The sequence below is a fragment of the Lissotriton vulgaris genome, chromosome 2_1 (genome assembly GCF_964263255.1).
Source record: "Lissotriton vulgaris chromosome 2_1, aLisVul1.2, whole genome shotgun sequence".
Classification (NCBI taxonomy): domain Eukaryota; kingdom Metazoa; phylum Chordata; class Amphibia; order Caudata; family Salamandridae; genus Lissotriton; species Lissotriton vulgaris.
This window is the reverse complement of record NC_141687.1, coordinates 695,030,932-695,048,622: the sequence shown is the minus strand read 5'-3', so window position 1 is coordinate 695,048,622 and position 17,691 is coordinate 695,030,932. Positions and strand designations below refer to the sequence as shown.

General features: G+C 48.4%; 1 protein-coding gene across 6 annotated transcripts in view; it reads left to right on the top strand.

The window, feature by feature from the left end:
* MICAL2 (microtubule associated monooxygenase, calponin and LIM domain containing 2) overlaps nt 1-17,691 on the top strand; it is a 906,862-nt gene that overhangs the window by 600,207 nt on the left and 288,964 nt on the right. For 4 of the 6 annotated variants that reach the window (XM_086955940.1, XM_086955938.1, XM_086955939.1 and 1 more), the window contains one exon: nt 13,263-13,337. The exons of the other annotated variants lie outside the window; for them this stretch is intronic. In XM_086955940.1, coding sequence (XP_086812066.1) covers nt 13,263-13,337 — 75 coding nt within the window. The remainder of the gene's footprint in view (nt 1-13,262; nt 13,338-17,691) is intronic. 6 annotated transcript variants of the gene reach the window in all.

The following is a 17,691-nucleotide window of genomic DNA, read 5'->3' as shown; positions in this document are numbered from 1 at the left end:
CTGCCCTGTTGCTCTGATACACTATTGCCTTCTACCTGGGTACAAGGCCTAGGTCTTCATCTGTCCCAGGACCACCAGAGAGATGCAGAAGGTCCCCCTGTTCAGAGCCACAGTGACACAAAACGTTTCCTCCATCTTGAATCCACACCTGTACAACCCTGAGTGAGTTTTGACCTTCCAAGTGGTGCCCCTCCAGTCCTGAACCATTGGAAGTCGTGCTAAAGGTGCCCAGATGCAAATCCCAAAACAGAAGACAACATTTTTTTTTACAAAAATTGCTCAGAGTATCAGGAGGAAACCAGGATCAGTCTGCTTGCCTATCCCCCTGGGCGCATCGCCGGTCGGATTGACTCTGCGGTTACTCACACCACATGCTTCTCCACAGCACCAAACCTGTTTCAATGGTCCTTCACCCAAATGGTATCCAGCCTTGTGGAGCTGACTTAGGCTATTGCCCTATTCCTTGTCCTGCTGGAGATTTTGGACTTCCATTTCAGAGACTAAGTTCAAAAATAGAAATATTCACGTGGCTGCATCCCAAGGCTATCCAACGATGATGCCCCCTCCTTGGACACCTTCTGCAAACTCGCCTCGCTCAATTGTACCTTCTCAGACACTTTTTCTCAGTATTTCTTCTATATCTGAAGGTAGGCCCTGACCAGGCCCAATCCCTTTTTTGTATCCGAAGCACGCTCCATCGCGGTGAGACATTTTTTTTTACTTTGACGTGGTGTAGCGCGACTAGATGCCTGAAGTTTGTGTTTTGACCTTTTAGGTGCTCGTTTTCACAAAAATTAAGAACTCTGGTTCTACTGATTAGATTTTTGTTGTTTTGGTGTCAAATAATTTATTAACACTTACCCTATTTTTCTAAAGTGGTTTGGTATTTTTCTTGTGTTCTTTACTCACTTCATCACTGTTTTTGTGTTGCATAAATACTTTAAACATTGCCTCTCTGGGGGCGTGGCCAAGATGGCGGGCTGAGTGGTCGCACTCGAGGTGAGCTCCGCCATCCCTGGGCCCTGAACCTACTGTGCATAAGCTGATTCTCCCCCCGGGTCGCTGCACTTTACGTAGCTGTGGTGTGGAGCCACGGAGTGGCTCCGGCGAGCCCATTGCCGCCCTCCGTGGTGTTTACCCGGTCCCGGACGCGGCGCCTTTGTTGGGCGCGAGGAAGGCCTAGTGCACGGCCTGAGGAGGAGGCGGAACCTTCCCGGGTTCGGACATCGGTCCGGGTGAGCGCAGCGGAGCTCCTGATCTTGCCCACCGGTCCCGGGCATCTGCATCAGCCATAGCGGCACGTCTCGGAGACCTGGGCCGCCTTTCCCGGAGGCAGAGAGATACCGACGCCGAGCCCGGGGCCGGACTTCACGAGAGGCCGGGGCTCTGGCCTGGAATACGAGCCTCGATTGCCCTGACAGCCGCCTAGGGGTGTACCGGAGCTGCAGGCCCTGAGAACCGGCCACGGACGCCCCTGCCAGGCCCTGAGGTGCTTTTTCAGAGTCCATGCCGGCTGAGGTGGTGGCGGAGCGGTAGGGGTGCCGGACCTGGGGCTTCTCCCTACGCAAGGCCGTGGCTTTGGCCTACACCCCGGGCCTCGGCTGCGCAGATCGGCGGTGGCCCACCGGGTGGGATCGCGAGGCACAGCACTGCTCTTCTGGGTCAGCGGAGGCCCCTGCGGTGAGTTGGAGTGCGGGGGCGCAACGGAGGGAGGGGCTGCAGCCTGCGCCCCTTGGAGCCACGAGTGAACGGGAATCGGGCTACTGCTTCTTGACCGCCGGCAGGACTGGCCGCCGGCGGAGCCCCAATGCGGATCCTCCCCTAGAGGTGACCCCTGGCAACGCGTTGGACCAAGCCACCCCCGGAGAGCCGGAGCTGCAGGCCCTGATAACCGGCCCAGACGTTCCTGCCAGGCCTGAGGTGCTTCTCCAGAGTCCATGCCGGCTGAGGTGGTGACGGAGCGGTAGGGGTGCCGGACCTGGGGCTTCTCCCTACGCCAGGCCGTGGCTTTGGCCTACATCCCGGGCCTCGGCTGCGCGGATCGGCGGTGGCCCGCCGGCCCACCCGGTGGGATCGCGGAGCACGGCACTGCTCTCCTGGGTCGGCGGGGGCCCCTGCGGTGAGTTTGAGTGAGGGGGCGCACTGGAGGGAGGGGCTGCAGCCTGCGCCCCTTGGAGCCACGAGTGGACGGGAATCAGACTACTGCTTCTTGACCGCCGGCAGGACTGGCCGCCGGCGGAGCCCTAACGCAGGCTCTCCCCTAGGGGTGACCCCTGGCAACGCTTTGGATCAAATCACCCCCGGAGCGCCGGTACGCTCCCCTCCCGCATTGCCTGGGCGCAGGAGTGAGGGCCTCATATACATTACCGCGATCCCCCCGCCCGGGCCCCGGAGGGCCTATCGTGGACTAGCTCAAGTGGGCTCCTCGGGAGGCGCTGTTGGTATTGAGCTTGTGGCCACAGAGACTGTGGAGTGGAAGGCCATTGGACCGCCCGGAGAGACGACCCAGTAGACAAAATGTCGCAGAATAGGGGGTCAAGGAAGGGAGACCGCACACTGCCGGAGATGCTGGGCAGAAGCGCTATGCGACAGGATAGGGGACAGCCATCCCCAACTCATCCGAGTGGATCCCAAGGAGCTAGTGGTGGAGAGCCACCGGTTACGAGATCCTTCCTGGAATCCCTCTTCAGCTCGCTGCGAGACGACTTTCAAACGCTCAAGCAGGAGGTAGCGGGTGAGGTCCGCGAGATCCGGAGGGAGGTTGACGGCCTGGGTGACAGAGTGTCCACGGTGGAGGAGGCTGGCCATGCAAGGGACGAAGAAATCACGCAACTGCAGCAAGAGGTCATCCGACTCCGGGAACAACACCTTGACTTGCAGTCGCACACGGAGGACCTTGAAAATCGCTCCAGGAGAAGTAACATCCGTGTCCGGGGAATTCCATTCCGTGAGGAGGGGGAAGATGTGGCGGCGTACCTGGGGGAGCTGTTCAGAGAGGTACTGGGGGAACCGGCTGATTTCCCCATCCGGATCGATAGGGCGCACAGGGTGGGCCTGCAACGCCGGACTTCAGCGCCTCCTCCCGACATCTTGGCCTTTCTACCGGACTATCCCCTGAAGGAGCGGATACTGCGGGAGGCTCGGAAGAGGCCCTCCTTGGAATTCCGGGGTCATCGTGTGGCTCTTTATCAGGACCTGGCTACGACCACTCTGCAGAAACGCAAAGCTTTCAAGATTGCGACTGACTTTCTTAGGGAACATGGCACTCAGTACTTCTGGGGACACCCTTTCCGGCTTATTTTCAGGTGGAACGGAACTCTGCATCAACTGCGTTCCCTTCAGGATACATGTGGAGTGCTGGGGATCACTGCTACTGAGGACGGAACCCACACGCCTCGCCGGAGCCGGATGACCAGGGATGGCTGGCAGACGATTCCTGGCCGACGGTCCTCTGGTTCCTCGCCTCGGCCGGACTCTCCCGCGGCCCGGATGGAGTCAGGCACTGCAGCGCCAGATGGGACTGATGCTTCCACAGCGGCGGAGGTGGCGCTGACAGCTTAAGTGAACTCCGGGGGGAGATCGACATCGCTATCATGGAACTGCAGGTTTGAGGGTCTGGGGGGGAGGGGGGAACGGAGAGGTGCGTAGTGGCTGGACGTCCACTTTTTTGACTTTCCGCAGGCTTGTCCGACGAGGACCGGACTGGGACACTGGTTTGTCGGGGTTGTTTGAGGGGGCGAGGGGGGGTGTTTGGGGATGTTGAGCCAGTCCCAGTTGCGGGAGGGGACTGGGGAAGGGAGGGTTGTTGGGGGAGACGGGAGACAGTTGGGGGGGTCCGAGGGGCTAGGGGACGGGGTTGGAGGGGGGGAATCCGGGAGTTGGAGGGGGGGAGGGTGGGTCGTCCAGTGCACATGGGGGTTTCTAGTCGTCCTGGCATTATCTGTGTTTTTTGGTTTGCTTCCGCCTGATGATAGCATTTGTAGAGTGGCTTGTCCTTCTGATTTGCGTGCGAATTGGAGTGGTGTTGGGGGGTATATACGAAGCTTTTGGCGGGCTGTGAGTTCCTGGGTGGTTTGTCTGCTCATTGGTTTGCACAATGGTTGCTTCTTATGTCCCTGCTCTTTGCTCTACGCTCTGCTGCACCCCATGCTGAGTCACGCTTTTGTCTTCCCAGCCTTGCTGATGGAGGGCCTTGTTGCTTTCTGCCATATCGCTGCTCATGCCCCCTGCCACGTGTAAGGTCGTGACCCTGAATGTTCGGGGTCTGAATAATCCCGTTAAGAGGCGGGCTGTCCGTTCGCTCTTGGAGAACACCAAGGCAGATATCTGTCTCCTCCAGGAGACGCACTTATTAGCTCAGGACACACACAGGCTCCGGTCGCACAAGTTCCCTTCACAATTCTTTTCCTCTTGCACCACTAAAACGGCTGGGGTGGCGATTCTGGTGGCACTGCACTTTCGGGGGGAAATTCTCCACAAATTCACTGAACAAAAGGGTAGACTATTGGCTTATCGGTTTAGGATAGGGGGTCTTCTATTTACGATCGGGTCCCTGTACAGCCCCAATGAACGGCAGGATCGCTTTCTGCAGGCAGCAATCGAAGAGGTCACCTCTACCCAGGATAGACACATCATACTCGGGGGGGACTTCAATATTGTCTTTGACTCCGCACTGGATAGGTCGGCGCAACGCTCCCCTCAAGTCGGAGAACTCTCCGCGGACCGTAGAGCTCAGCTGGAGGAGGTGGACCTCCTTGATCTGTGGCGACATCTACACCCGACGGATAGGGACTACTCGTACTATTCCCATGCCCATAAGACGTACGCGCGGTTAGATCACCTTTTGGTTACCTCCCCGGTGAAAGCGTTGGCCTCGGGATCGGAGATAGGAGTGATCTCCCTATCAGACCATGCCCCGGTTGAGGTCCTGCTGAGTATGCCTCCGACGGCTCCCCGCCCTCGGACGTGGCGCCTCCGTGACACGCTGCTGCACAGGAAGGAGGTGGTGGCTCGCATTGAGAAGGCGATTCGAGAATTTCAATCCCATAACGATAATACGGACACTAGCCGGGTCACACAATGGGCAGCCATGAAGGCTGTTATCAGAGGGGAATTTATAGCGATTTCCTCAGCGGATAATAAAGTGCGGGAGGCCAAGAGGGATGAACTTACGGATCGGGTTAGGGAGCTGGAACAGATCCATCGCAGGACGGGGGCTCCCCGAATTTGGCGGCAGCTCAAGGAGGCTAGGAAGCTCCTGGCGGCCCTGGACCTTGACAGGGCGGAGTATGCGGCATTACGGTTGCTTCACACCTTCTACACTTGGGGGGGACCACTGCGGCAGGCTGTTGGCGAATAGGCTCCGAGTAGCAAGGCAGTCCCAGCTCGTTAAAGAGATCTCTGGCCCGACGGGGCGAATGGAGACTGAGGACGCTCGAATAGCAGCTGTATTCCGCGGTTTTTACGAGGAGCTCTATACGGGGGATCCCCCGGATGAGGTAGCCATGGACGCTTATCTGGACTCGGTTGCATTACCCTCTCTAGAGCCTTTGCAGGCGGATCATTTAGACAGAGACATTCGGATTGAGGAAGTGGTTTCCGCTATTGCCAGACTTAAACATGGCAAGGCTCCGGGTCCGGATGGCTACATTGCGCTTTATTATAAGACATTCTGCACGACGTTGGCCCCCATCCTGACGCGCCTTTTCAATTCCTTCGCGGAACCCGGCGCCATTCCGCCCCATCTGCTCCGAGCCACGATCTCGGTTATCCCCAAGCCCGGCAAGGACCCGAAGCAATGCGGGTCATATAGGCCGATCTCCCTTCTGAATATTGACCTGAAACTGTATACGGGGATCCTGGCCGCTAGATTGGCTCTCCACTTGCCGGGGCTAGTCGATCCTGACCAGGCGGGTTTTGTCCCTGGGAGACAGACGGTGGACAATACAAAACAAATTGTCCACCTATTGGAGAAGGCCTCCCGGATTCCGGGAGAACGGATGATGCTGGCTGTGGATGCGGAAAAGGCATTTGATCGGGTACATTGGCCTTATCTGGAGCGGGTGCTTATGAAAGCGGGTATAGGAGGGAAATTCCGCTCAATGGTCCTTAATTGTTACAGTCGCCCGTCGGCGGTGGTCCGTGTCAACGGGCTCGCTTCTGACTCTTTTAGTATCGAACGTGGCACCAGGCAGGGTTGCCCGCTTTCGCCCCTGCTTTTTGCACTCTACATGGAGCCGTTTGCCCAGCGGATGCGCGATAACCCGATGGTGGCCGGCATCCGGATGGGAGGCTTCACACACGCTATCAGCCTCTACGCTGACAATGTTATTCTATCCATTGACAGGCCCCGCACGGCTCTACCGGCGTGCATGGAGGAATTGGCCTCTTTTGGCGCGGTGTCGGGATTCAAGATGACCATGGGGAAGTCGGTGGCACTGGATGTCTCCCTCGAGCCGGACACTAGAGCCTGTCTGCAACAGAGGTTTCCCATGCTCTGGTCTTCGGGAGCGGTGCCATATTTGGGGATCCAGATTGCTCCTACCATACCGGCCATGGTATCGGCGAACTACCGGGCCCTGGGTGCCAAGATTAGGGAGGAACTGGGCCGGTGGAACCGAGGCATCTTTTCCTGGCTCGGCAGGATAGCTGCTGTCAAAATGACGGTCTTGCCTCAGGTACTATACCTCTTTCCGGCCCTCCCACTCCAACCGCCGGTGGGATGGATCTCGCAACTGCAGGCGGACGTTTCTCGGTTTGTCTGGCAGGGTAAGAAGCCTAGAATGCGTAGGGCTCTCTCGCTGCTGGCCCCGGAGGCTGGTGGGTTGGGTGTCCCTGATTTCCGCAAATACTTTCAAGCTACCCAGTTGCGTTATCTTGTGGAGTGGAGTAAGTGGGAGTCTGATAAGCATTGGCTTTTTCAGGACCAGGCGGTGGCAGGGAGACCCCTGCAGGAGATCCCGTTCCTGCGTCGTCCTCATCGGCCCAAAAACCTCTATGCCTCCTTTGTCACGAGGGTGCCCTTACGAGTGTGGGATGCTACCAGCATTTTGCGTGGCCTCACTACGTTTCCGTCACCGCTTACTCCGATAGTGGACAACCCGGACTTTACTCCGGGGATGGAGAGGGGGGCGTTTACGAGGTGGCGTCAGGCGGGGTGTAGAGCCTTATGTCACCTTTATGGCCCGGAGGGGGTAGTCCCTTTTCCCCAACTCCGTCAGGAGTTCTCACTCCCGGAGACAGAACGACTTCATTATCTGCAGGCTCGCCACTGGGCCCTCCAGCCGCAAGTGAGAGAAACGGCCGATCGGTTTTTCCTCCCCTATGAACGTTGGCTCATGACGCGGACTTCTGACTCCAAATTGATTACCGACTTGTACAAACTACTGCAACCGCCAGCGACACACCTTTATCACCCTGGGAGGGAGCGTTGGGAAAGGGAGTTGGGGAGGACACTGAGCCCTAGAGAGTGGGAACACATATCCTATAGAGCAAGGCACTCAGCTTACCACATGGGGCTCACAGATACACTGACTAAAGTCTCTACCTACTGGTATTATACACCTGAGCGAGTACATGAGTTTGATCGTAGCAAAGATGACACATGCTGGAGGGGATGTGGGCACCGGGGTACTCTCACGCACATACTATGGGACTGCCCGCTCCTGGAACCTTATTGGAAGGAGGTGTTAGATGAAATTGATTCTCACTTTGAAATTGAATTGCCACGCTTACCTGCCTATACCTTGTTGGGACTCCCCAATGATCTAATGTATCCTCTTCATTCCCGCAGGGGCAGGCAGATAGCAATAGCACTTGGTTCCGCTGTCCAGAACATCTTAATTCACTGGCACACTGCTACAATACCGTCTATCACTGGCTGGCTGCACAGGTTGTGGCATGTGTTGGGTATGGAGAAAATGTCCCTCACGGTGGCGGGTGATGTGGAACAGTTTGGGGAGCTCTGGCAACCATTTCACTCCCTGTTGCTTTCTGAATTTAGGGAACTTACCTGCCCCAAATATCTCCGCCTTCTGCGGCTTCCGATCCCGGAGGAGTCTGCCCCGTGATCTCCCTTTGAACTTCTCCTCCTTGGTATTGTGGCTCTGATGTGTGCTGCGGTTAGGGACTGTGCACTGGACGTGGGGTGGGAGTGGGGGTGGGTGTTGGGAGTTTGGGTGTTGGGGGGGAAGGTTGGGTGGGGGGGTTTCACGGGAAATGTCATAACATGCTGAGGCGACAAGTGCCTTTTGTTACTGAGCGGGCGTGATTCGTGGAATGTCGACTGTTGATAGCGCTCTTGGACACTGGCTTTTCAGCCCTGCTATATTCTCTTGAGATGTCTGTTTGTCCTTACGTGTTGTGATGAATAAAATACTTTAAACCTAATCATTGCCTCTAAGGTAAGTCTGACTGCTTTGTGTGCCAAGCAACTCAGAGTTAAGCACAGGTAACTTTAGTGACTTTATGTTGTTCACCCTATAAGGATATGTGGCTGTTGCTTGACCAGGGCTCACACCCCAGTCAACCAACAACCCAATTTTAGACAGAATACATGTTGAAGTTCTAAGATAGCAATAGTTTATCTAAGCTGCATTATTCTCTTTTGGTTTGGATTTAAATCTTTACAAGGCACCCAGATTCAATAAAATAATAAATAAAAACAAAAATGATCGAAGATAGAACATTTTCTAGACAAAGTTTGACATTTACTGACAATGTTTGTGATTGAAGTGGTCTAATCCCCATTGTCAGGCTCCTGCGACAGGAAGGGATGTAGTTGAAAAGAGATTGTAATGTTCACAGTGCCCTGTGCCACTGGACCACTGACTACTTGGACCTGTGTGTACGTAAGATTTTCTTGCATTAAGACAGGGCCAAACAGCGAAGGTCAGTCTTCCACAAGCCGATGGTGATTCAACTACTGAATAAAGATTACGGGAAACATGCAAGGATCTATCTACCCTATGCAGCCTTGTCTCTCCCACCTAGAGAACAAGGTTGTGATCATTATCTTTATATCTTGCTTGCCTGGCTTTCAAAGCCACATAATGTATAAAAATACACACAAATATACTTTTAAAAAGACTTAAATCGTACTTGAAAACCATGTCAAATTTCTTTTTAAAAAGTTATGTTATGTTATAAAATGTTTTGTAGCGCGCTCTGCTACTGCAAAGTATCCTGGCGCGATAAAACGTGTCCTTATCTACACATTCTTCATGCACCCGTGCCTTAAAACATGAAAACGATGCTTCTCAGATCTAAAGTGCTCCAAAAAGATATGTTATACCTGTAACAGCCCTATACAAAAAATGTGATGGCATTACTGCAGTTCTTAATTCCAAAGTTTCTAAATTGTGCTAGCCAAGTCCTAGGATGCTCCTTCCGTTTTTGTGGAAAACAGCATGGAACAAGAGATGATAGCGTTCCAGGGTCCTGCCTGGACTGAAGACTAGTTTCTTTTTATCTTCTTATGATAGCCATCAATTAAGAATAACAATGCCCAACTCCATTTTGCTATTGATTTCTGTTTCTCCTCATTCTTCTCCTCCCTGCATGGAATGACTGTGAAATGGTGCAGTAGTATGAGCACTATACAAAAACTTCAGGACAAGTTCAATAAAATAATAGGTATTCAATGGGATTAATAGATAAGAGTGCAATTAAGAGTCGTGTGTAAAAAATGTCTTCAACATATGTTACTTTCAATTTTTACAGTTGTGAAAAACTGTATTTGCACATGTATGTGTTAACATTTAGAATGTTTTTGTCTTTTCACATAAAGTAAATATGAACCCAATGAATAGGAGGATGTTGGACTAATGGTGATATTCTAAAAAAGTCAAAAAGCCCATATGAGAATCTTTTCCGTTACCATTTTTTAGATTTTACATCTGTTAGAATAACCTCTATATTCCTATTCTTACTCTCATCTTGAATCAGGAGTCCTTATCTATAAGTAGATTGTTTGTGTGATTTATCTATGCACAACATCTACCACATATATGCCATCTACTGTGAGGGGAGAATCAGAATCTGTGTCTTGTGTTCGGCTCACATCATACACTCCTTTAGAGCCTCAGGCCACAACAGCCTGCTGTTTCTTTTCTCCAGATCTTGTTTATGTTGAGGATTAAATCATCGCTAGTTTGGGACATGGTGAGCCCTCCAATACCTGGGGGCATTTTGAGGTTTTTTCCCAGCCTCTCAAAATTCCCCACATCTCACATATCCTTTGAAGGATTCATATACTATTTATCTGTTTTTCCTGCTCCTTGTCTTTTGTGTCTGTGCAAGACCACCTTCCCCATTGTCATCTTCTTCAAATAAAGTCTGGCTAGCAGATCGCACTCCCACACTCATAAAACTTTAAGTACATGCAGAGAAAGTCACCAATAGAAAATGCTTCTTAATCAATCATTTGATTTGAACCACAAGAATCTCTGAAAAAACAATATTGTGATTCTTAACATTGTGGTGGCTCCTCATTTACCTCTTCATAAGTTTGAGCCCTTAACTTTACCAGTGCATCAGTGTATTCCAGTAAAACCTTATCGAGACTGAAGAAATATGCTCTCCAATGCAAACTGATTGTGAAGCTGGCCGATCACTTATGTATTTCATTCTTTCATTATAGACTATCAAGCGGGAATTGAGGAAGGCCTAGATGTAGTTCATTGCCATTGTCCAGTATTGATAGAATTAGGGCATGTTTCACAAGTTTGTTTGGCCGGGATAAGAAAGACATGATGTAGCACATAATATGGAGTTTATAATGACATGTTTTTGGTACCACCTTCATCTATGTAATAAATTATGTATTGCCAACCATCTGGATGCAAAGGGGAATGGGTACGGGGAATGGGTTATTGCTTCATCAATGTGATTGAATTGCTGTCTGTCATTTGCATGTATTAAAAAACCTCCACCTATATTTGGCAAATAAAACTGTCAGAAATGTAAGATAGACATAGATATTAAAAAGTAGTGGTCTTAGTGAGAATTCATTTTTGCTGCTGAGCAATGGTTTCCCATGTTGATTTGTTCGGAGTCATACTGCAAGAAGAAGGTAATCCCTATAGTTTATCTTAGACTTTCAGGCAGTTTCATATATTCTACAATGTACAATGCTCTGCCAAATATAAATGTACAGTACCGATACCACTTTGATCCACAATTTGGCACAACAAATTAAATAGGGGCAAGAGGACAGATCAGGTACACATTACTCCTGAAAGGTATCAGAAATGTCCATAAGTTTCCAGATAACAGTGCTAATTTGTTTATTAGCCTTTGCTTCTAATAGTTTCGCTAGTTATGTCAGATTAGATATGTGTCACTAGATTAATAGTTGAGTTGACACCAGGGTTTGTTTCTTCAAACATAGTCATATGTTGGTATTCTCTATGGTGGCCAGGGCATGTAACATCTGATCATGACCCATGAATTTGTTTAATCAAGGCTATTGCTTTTGTTGGTTGTCAAAGGAGACAGGGTATTGGTCTATTTGGAAAGCAAGCTGACTTCCCTGTTAATTCTAATTGTGAAGAAAAATAACTCAATAAGAATATCAAACTATTCCCAACTGGGTCTCAATTTTGTGCTCATAGTTGAGGTTCCTTCAAGTTCTCTAAAAATGTGGAAAGCTCCTCACGTTAAATTAGCAGAGCCTTTTAATTTGGACTGAGCGTGTGCCTTCCTGTTTTTAGTGCAGTGAGGTTCCCCTATTAGTTAATATGTTATTGGAAGGACAATTGATCCTCTTTTAGGCATTGAGAACCCAATCTCCTCTCAAGTCTATATAAGAGCTGCTGCTCATTCAGAAGCTCAGGCGTAAACCAATTTACTGGATTTCTAACTAGCTGTGATCTACATTTGTTGGTAGTGTTGAAATATTCCTGTTCAGTTGGGATTTTGTGATTTAGACCAAGCCCGTTCACGTTTGCTCAGGTATCATGAGCATATAAATGGAAGTCTGCCCACCGTGGGTCTACCCACGATTCATGCAAAGACTTCTCATTAACGGGAGAGAGTGATACTGGTGATCTCTGTGGATCCCCACACATTATCATGGCCGAGGAAGCCAACTGATTCCCATACACTAATGACTGTCTGCAAAAACTCTTTGAATGAACCGGCAGAGAGGTTAGAGCCACCAGCCACTCATCAATCCAGAAAGTGGTTAATGGCAACAAAGGTGTCTGACAGGTGAAGCAGCACCAAATGGGCTCCTCCTCTGACACTGAGGACAAACTATAGGCATACTTGCTCTAAATTTAGAAAACTTTTCCTGGAAAAAAGAACAGAAGTACATCAGAAGTTGTAAGGGTTGTATCTTTATCTAACATGTCTAATCAAATCATTTATTTAGGCATGTCAAAAAATGGTTGATGGGTTGGGGAATAATTTAAGTATGGTAACCTGTTTTTTTTGCTAAAAGATGTTCTTTTGTATACGAGCCTCGAATGGACTTTATTGACATTACTTTATCCCTAGCCACCCTGGGGGACTTTAGACAGTGATGTTTTTCAAGCATGGTTTGGTGTAATTTGCTCTTAAGTACAGCCTTAGTGACCCTGGATGTTTCCTGGTCATAAGATAATCTCCAAAACTTCAAACGCCCTTCCTCGTCGCTAAAAGAAGAACGTCTCCAGCACTCAGGGGTATCTGACTTGTCCAGTCCCATAGGTACACAGGTAGCATGTCACACAATATTAGGCGTGCCTCAGTGATGTAATGTAGTTTAAAGTACCTCAATCCTGTGTCTCTTTCTACAGCCCACATCCATCATTACCATCAAAAGATTCTTTGCGGGTTACACCTCCCCATCACATAGACATGCCACAGAGGTAGATGGTTTGTTAGTCACTTCAGCTCTATTCATTGAAATACTCTCTACAAAGTGCAAAGGAAGAAAAATACTGTTTGGCCAAGAGAAACCCTATATACACTCCCCCCATCAAAACAGGCTTTGACTTTTGCTCTGTTTCTTGTGCCCTTTCTCCCTCCTCCATGCCTGGCTTTCCCCTCCAGGATCCAATGTCAATCTTTCAAAGTGCTTGGGATGGGCTCGTTGATGGCATAAACTAATAAGCAAAAAGTATTATGGTTCTGTTTGTGTTTTTTACTGTTCTTCTACCTCTGATAGTGTGATTGTAAACTAACTAGAACTGAACGTGTGGTACCATAATTGTGGGCATACTAAGCGTGCTTCATGTAAACGTTTTGTGAAATACCGGTTTCTCTACATTTCTTATCAGCGCTACATCGGGCTAGCAGCTTTCAAACTTCTCCATCTAATGCGCAACAGAACTGGAGGAAAATCATTCGCTCAAGTAAGATTGTGTCTGCATAATTTAAAAAAGATATTATGTTCTCTGTTGTTTTTTTGTAAAAATGCAAATATGTTTTCATGTTTTAATTTACAATGCCCTGCTTAATCACGTGCTTTGCTTGAGTGGTTTTACTCAACTAAATGTCTATGCACGTTGACTGTTTTCCATTTACACATGTGCACAGTTTTGCGAGTAAATGGATAGGTTACTATATCTTCCACTTTTTTCTGAAGCTTAGAAGAAAGTGAGAAAATGTGTTCACAAATAATTAATCGTAGAAATGTGGAATTAGCCATCACTAATCTCCCTCGGGGAGAGCATGTTTTGGTAAGTGAGTTCAGTCAGCTCCTTTGACGCAGCCGTGCAGGTAAGAGTGGTAAGGTCGGGCGGGGAGGGATTTCGATAGTTGATGACGAGGGAAAAATAATTCTTTACTTAATTTTCTCTCCTGGTTGTCTGTCGAATCTTCCCCAACCCGGCCCCACCGCTCTTACCTGTACGGGTCGCGGCTGCAGCTCCTTAACATGTCATGCCAGTTCCTCTAGCTTTATCGCTTTTCTTTTGAATGGAGATTTTATACCCATGTTCCAACTGGTTTCTTTACTGAGACTCGTCGTTCGATGATGCCCCGGTAATAGGGGATCAAGTCCGTTCTAACTTTGTAAAAAACCTAGTGCTGAGGCTCTCAACAGAAGGACACTAGAGTTTGCACCATCCGTTGTGCCTGGCAGCACAACGAATGATAGCACCAACACACTACGAATCATCAAACTCTTTAAAGTGTGACCATTCATACTATTACAGGCCCCCAAAGCTATAAGAATGGCTTTGGAGGCAAATACTAATAATTGGAAATTTAAATGGAAATAATAAACAGAAGTTGTTGTCCTAGTACCTAAATTGGCAGACACCACTACCATGTGGCAGACAGTCACAAGCCCCAGTGCTGGCAAATCAGTACAGGTGCTGAGCACCCGAAAACACCGGCACAAATTAAGCACTGGAGGTTAATTTGAAGCACACAGCCGTGGACGAGTAACTTAACACCTTGATCATTCTCTTGTGAATCTTTTTAAACGCGGTAGATCTACTCCACTGTGCAGACCCGAATGTTTATGGAAGCTGGCACCTGCTCCTCTACTATTGAATATAGTTTTTTTCCAGTTGTCTTTATAGCTCTTTACTTTATTTTATAGTTGTTTGGCACTCTTTGAGCGATCACTATCCATTATGGCTATATTCAGCTGGTCCTCGGCTTGTCGCCCCCTTTCCGGAACCAGTCCTCCCTGTAGCGCAGGGACGCAGACTCACGTGGGCATAGGTGGTTCCCTCATGTTTGTTTTTTTCTTTGTTTTCCTCCAGTTCCCGGATTTTAGTACTTGTTTGGAGTAGGGGGCTTCAGCTATTAACACCCTGAAGGCTTTTTAACAACATAGCTGGTCACATCAAGTTTGCACTTACCACCCTCGCAAGAGTCCACCCAGTGCAACCGACTAAATGGTTCTTTAGGGCTTATTCTAAGGCTCATAGCATCCTTATGACTGCCCTGCATGGCAACTACAGGATGGGGAGGAAATCAAGAGGACCAGGGCTGGATATTGTGCAGCCCACTTTGAGAGGAAGAAGTCTTTAAAGAGGGAGCTCCAGGAAAAGTTGCTGGAGGCCTGCACTCTGCGCAAATGTACGGAGTTCTGGAGGTTAGTGAATCACCCAATTCTCTCCTCTGATTCGGTGAGTGTGCAGGCTCTGATCATTGTCCCCCGGACATGGTTGGATTATTTCGGGGCGATATATGAACTTGAAACCGGTGAGCTGCATGTGCTTGGGTGTAAGAGACAGCTTTATCTGCCCTCTTCTCCTGCCTATGAATTTTCCTCAAAATGCTAAAATCCCCTACTATTGGTTTTATCAGACTCACTTTTTATTTAGGAATCATCAGGGGCGGCGATTTTTGAAGACTTTTATTGGGGAGTTTTGACTGGGTTTTATCCTTTCTTAGCTGGTGTTATGCTGTGTATTTCTTTTTTAACATGTTTTTAGTCAGCTATATCTTTTCTTGCTTTATCCATGTTCTTATAATATTTGTAATTTGTTGTGTGGTGGTGATTGCAAATGTTCTTTCTTTTTGTATTATCTTTGAGCATTTGTGATTTTCACAAAAACTTGAATAAAGTTTCACTATTACTAGTACCGTCATTAATCGGTCAATCATGAATATTTGACCCAAGAATACATTGCTTTATCAACTCGTCTGTTTTGGCTCTCATGACATGGGCACTGACTGGGTGGAGAATACCACTAAAACATGTGCTTAGTATTTTATTTTAAATATCTGCAGCTTTATGTAACAAGAACTAGACCCAGATGGGTTGCCTATCACGTCATAAAAGAACGTTTTCAATACATAAACTCTTGAAGTTCATTACAATACATTTTGCTGTGGGTTAGGTAACCAGCAAACAAGAAAAGTGGGTCATAATTAAAAGATTCTTCAGCCAAATAAAGGAAAAAACTGTCTGATGTGGACGGCCAAACATCGAGTCTGCCCTATCAGTGGACAGGAGACCTCCCCTTACCTAATAGCAGCCACGTCTGCTGAAGTTCACTTACAGACCATGCAGTTGGGGGGGGACAATTATTTAGGGGTCAAGGCCTTTGCAGTGGTCAAGGTGAGTCAAGTGTCAGCCTTGCAGTAAACAAGAATTCAAAGTGCAGGTCTCAAGCAGCCTCGCTCAGGCCCACCTTTCACAGCAGTTGGTGTGGTTTTTTTTCCACAGCAAGCTATGAGAGGTGAACACCTCACCTCCGGCGAAATCTCACAACTTTTTCCACATGGTTGTAGTACATGGGTATCCCTGGGCAGCGTACTCTGCTCCGCCAGCAGAGTTTGCAGAGTTTTATCAACTCTGCGCTCCACTGGGAATGTGAAGTGGGGGCAAAACTCGGACTCTCTGCCGGAGCGGAATAGGTCCCTCAACTCCTGCACCACAGGGCCCAAAAAAAGGGTAAAAAAAACCACTTACCTGCTGTCTCACGTCTGCGGGCCACCCTCCTCCTCGCCGGAGTCGCACTCCACTTAAGTTCCATGCAGTTAAAAAGAAAAACTCAGTGGAACTCCTCTCTGCCCCAATCCCACCGATTTTTTTTAAAAAAAGGTAAAAAAGAAACACTTACCTTCTCCTCTCGTGTCTGCGGGCCACCCTACTCCTTGCTGGGGTGTCTCCTCGTTGCCGTCCTCCTCCTTGTTGCCGGTCACAACCCGCTACGTTTTAAGTCTTGCGTAAAATAAAAACAGTGGGATTAGGGCGGAGTGGAGTTTCACTGAGTTTTTTTTTAAAACTCCGTGGAACTTAAGCGGACTGCCACTCTGCATACTCCGCCCAGGCATGGGCCATAATATGGGATTTCACTTTTTTTGTGTATATATCTAGATAGGAAGCATATTTTACAGAGAGAAACCTTAACATATCACCTGGAGTTCTAAGCTGTATCCATCAACTGCAAAAAAGTATCATGGTATACTTGAAGAAGTTCACGGTGTTATACATTTCAGAGCTAAAATCAGAAATGAGATGCATCTCGTCTGAATGGGAGTTCAGATTTACAGATGGACATGCTCTGACATCTTGTTAACTTTATGTAGTGCATTATTCAAGTGAATTTGTTTAAATTACATATGCTCCAGTTTACAAATATAATTTGATAAAGTAAGATTGTTTTTTGCTTATATCAGCATTCTCCAAATGAAAACCACCCTTGCAAAGAACTAGTGGGTACACAACAAGAGTGTTTTATAATTGAATAAAGTAATTTTCATGGCTTCTACAGGATATGCAAATGAAAATCTTTAACCTCATTTTTATTTTTATGTTGCAAGGGTAGTTATGAGAAGGCTGCTATTTTCTTGTCTTAATGACATAAATAGTTTGGAATAGTTAATGAAATCTCCTGCATCTGGTGTAACCTCCTGCAGTGGGGCAGTAGTATGTTCCTTTGACATTTATTCCCTTTCTCTAAGAGTTGTTTTTCCTTCCTATTGATCTGAGGTTTTCCAGGACAAATGGCTTCCAGCTGCCAAGCCTTCTTTAGTTTGTCATCCACCTCCCACATGCGAAAACCTTGCTGATGGAAATATCTACCAGCTTGTCATTACATTCTTTCTTGATAGAACTGTCAAAGGAAGTTTGACTCTTAGACCATGTCCTGCCTATTACTGCACTTATTGCTTGGCAGTTTTGGATCCGATGGAGCCACATCCACATCCCTTGATCCCTTTTAGTGCAGGACGCCAGTACTCTTCCTCTGTAGGAGAAGGATGGGAAGAGTACTTAGAAGGTATGTGTGCTGCTTTGGT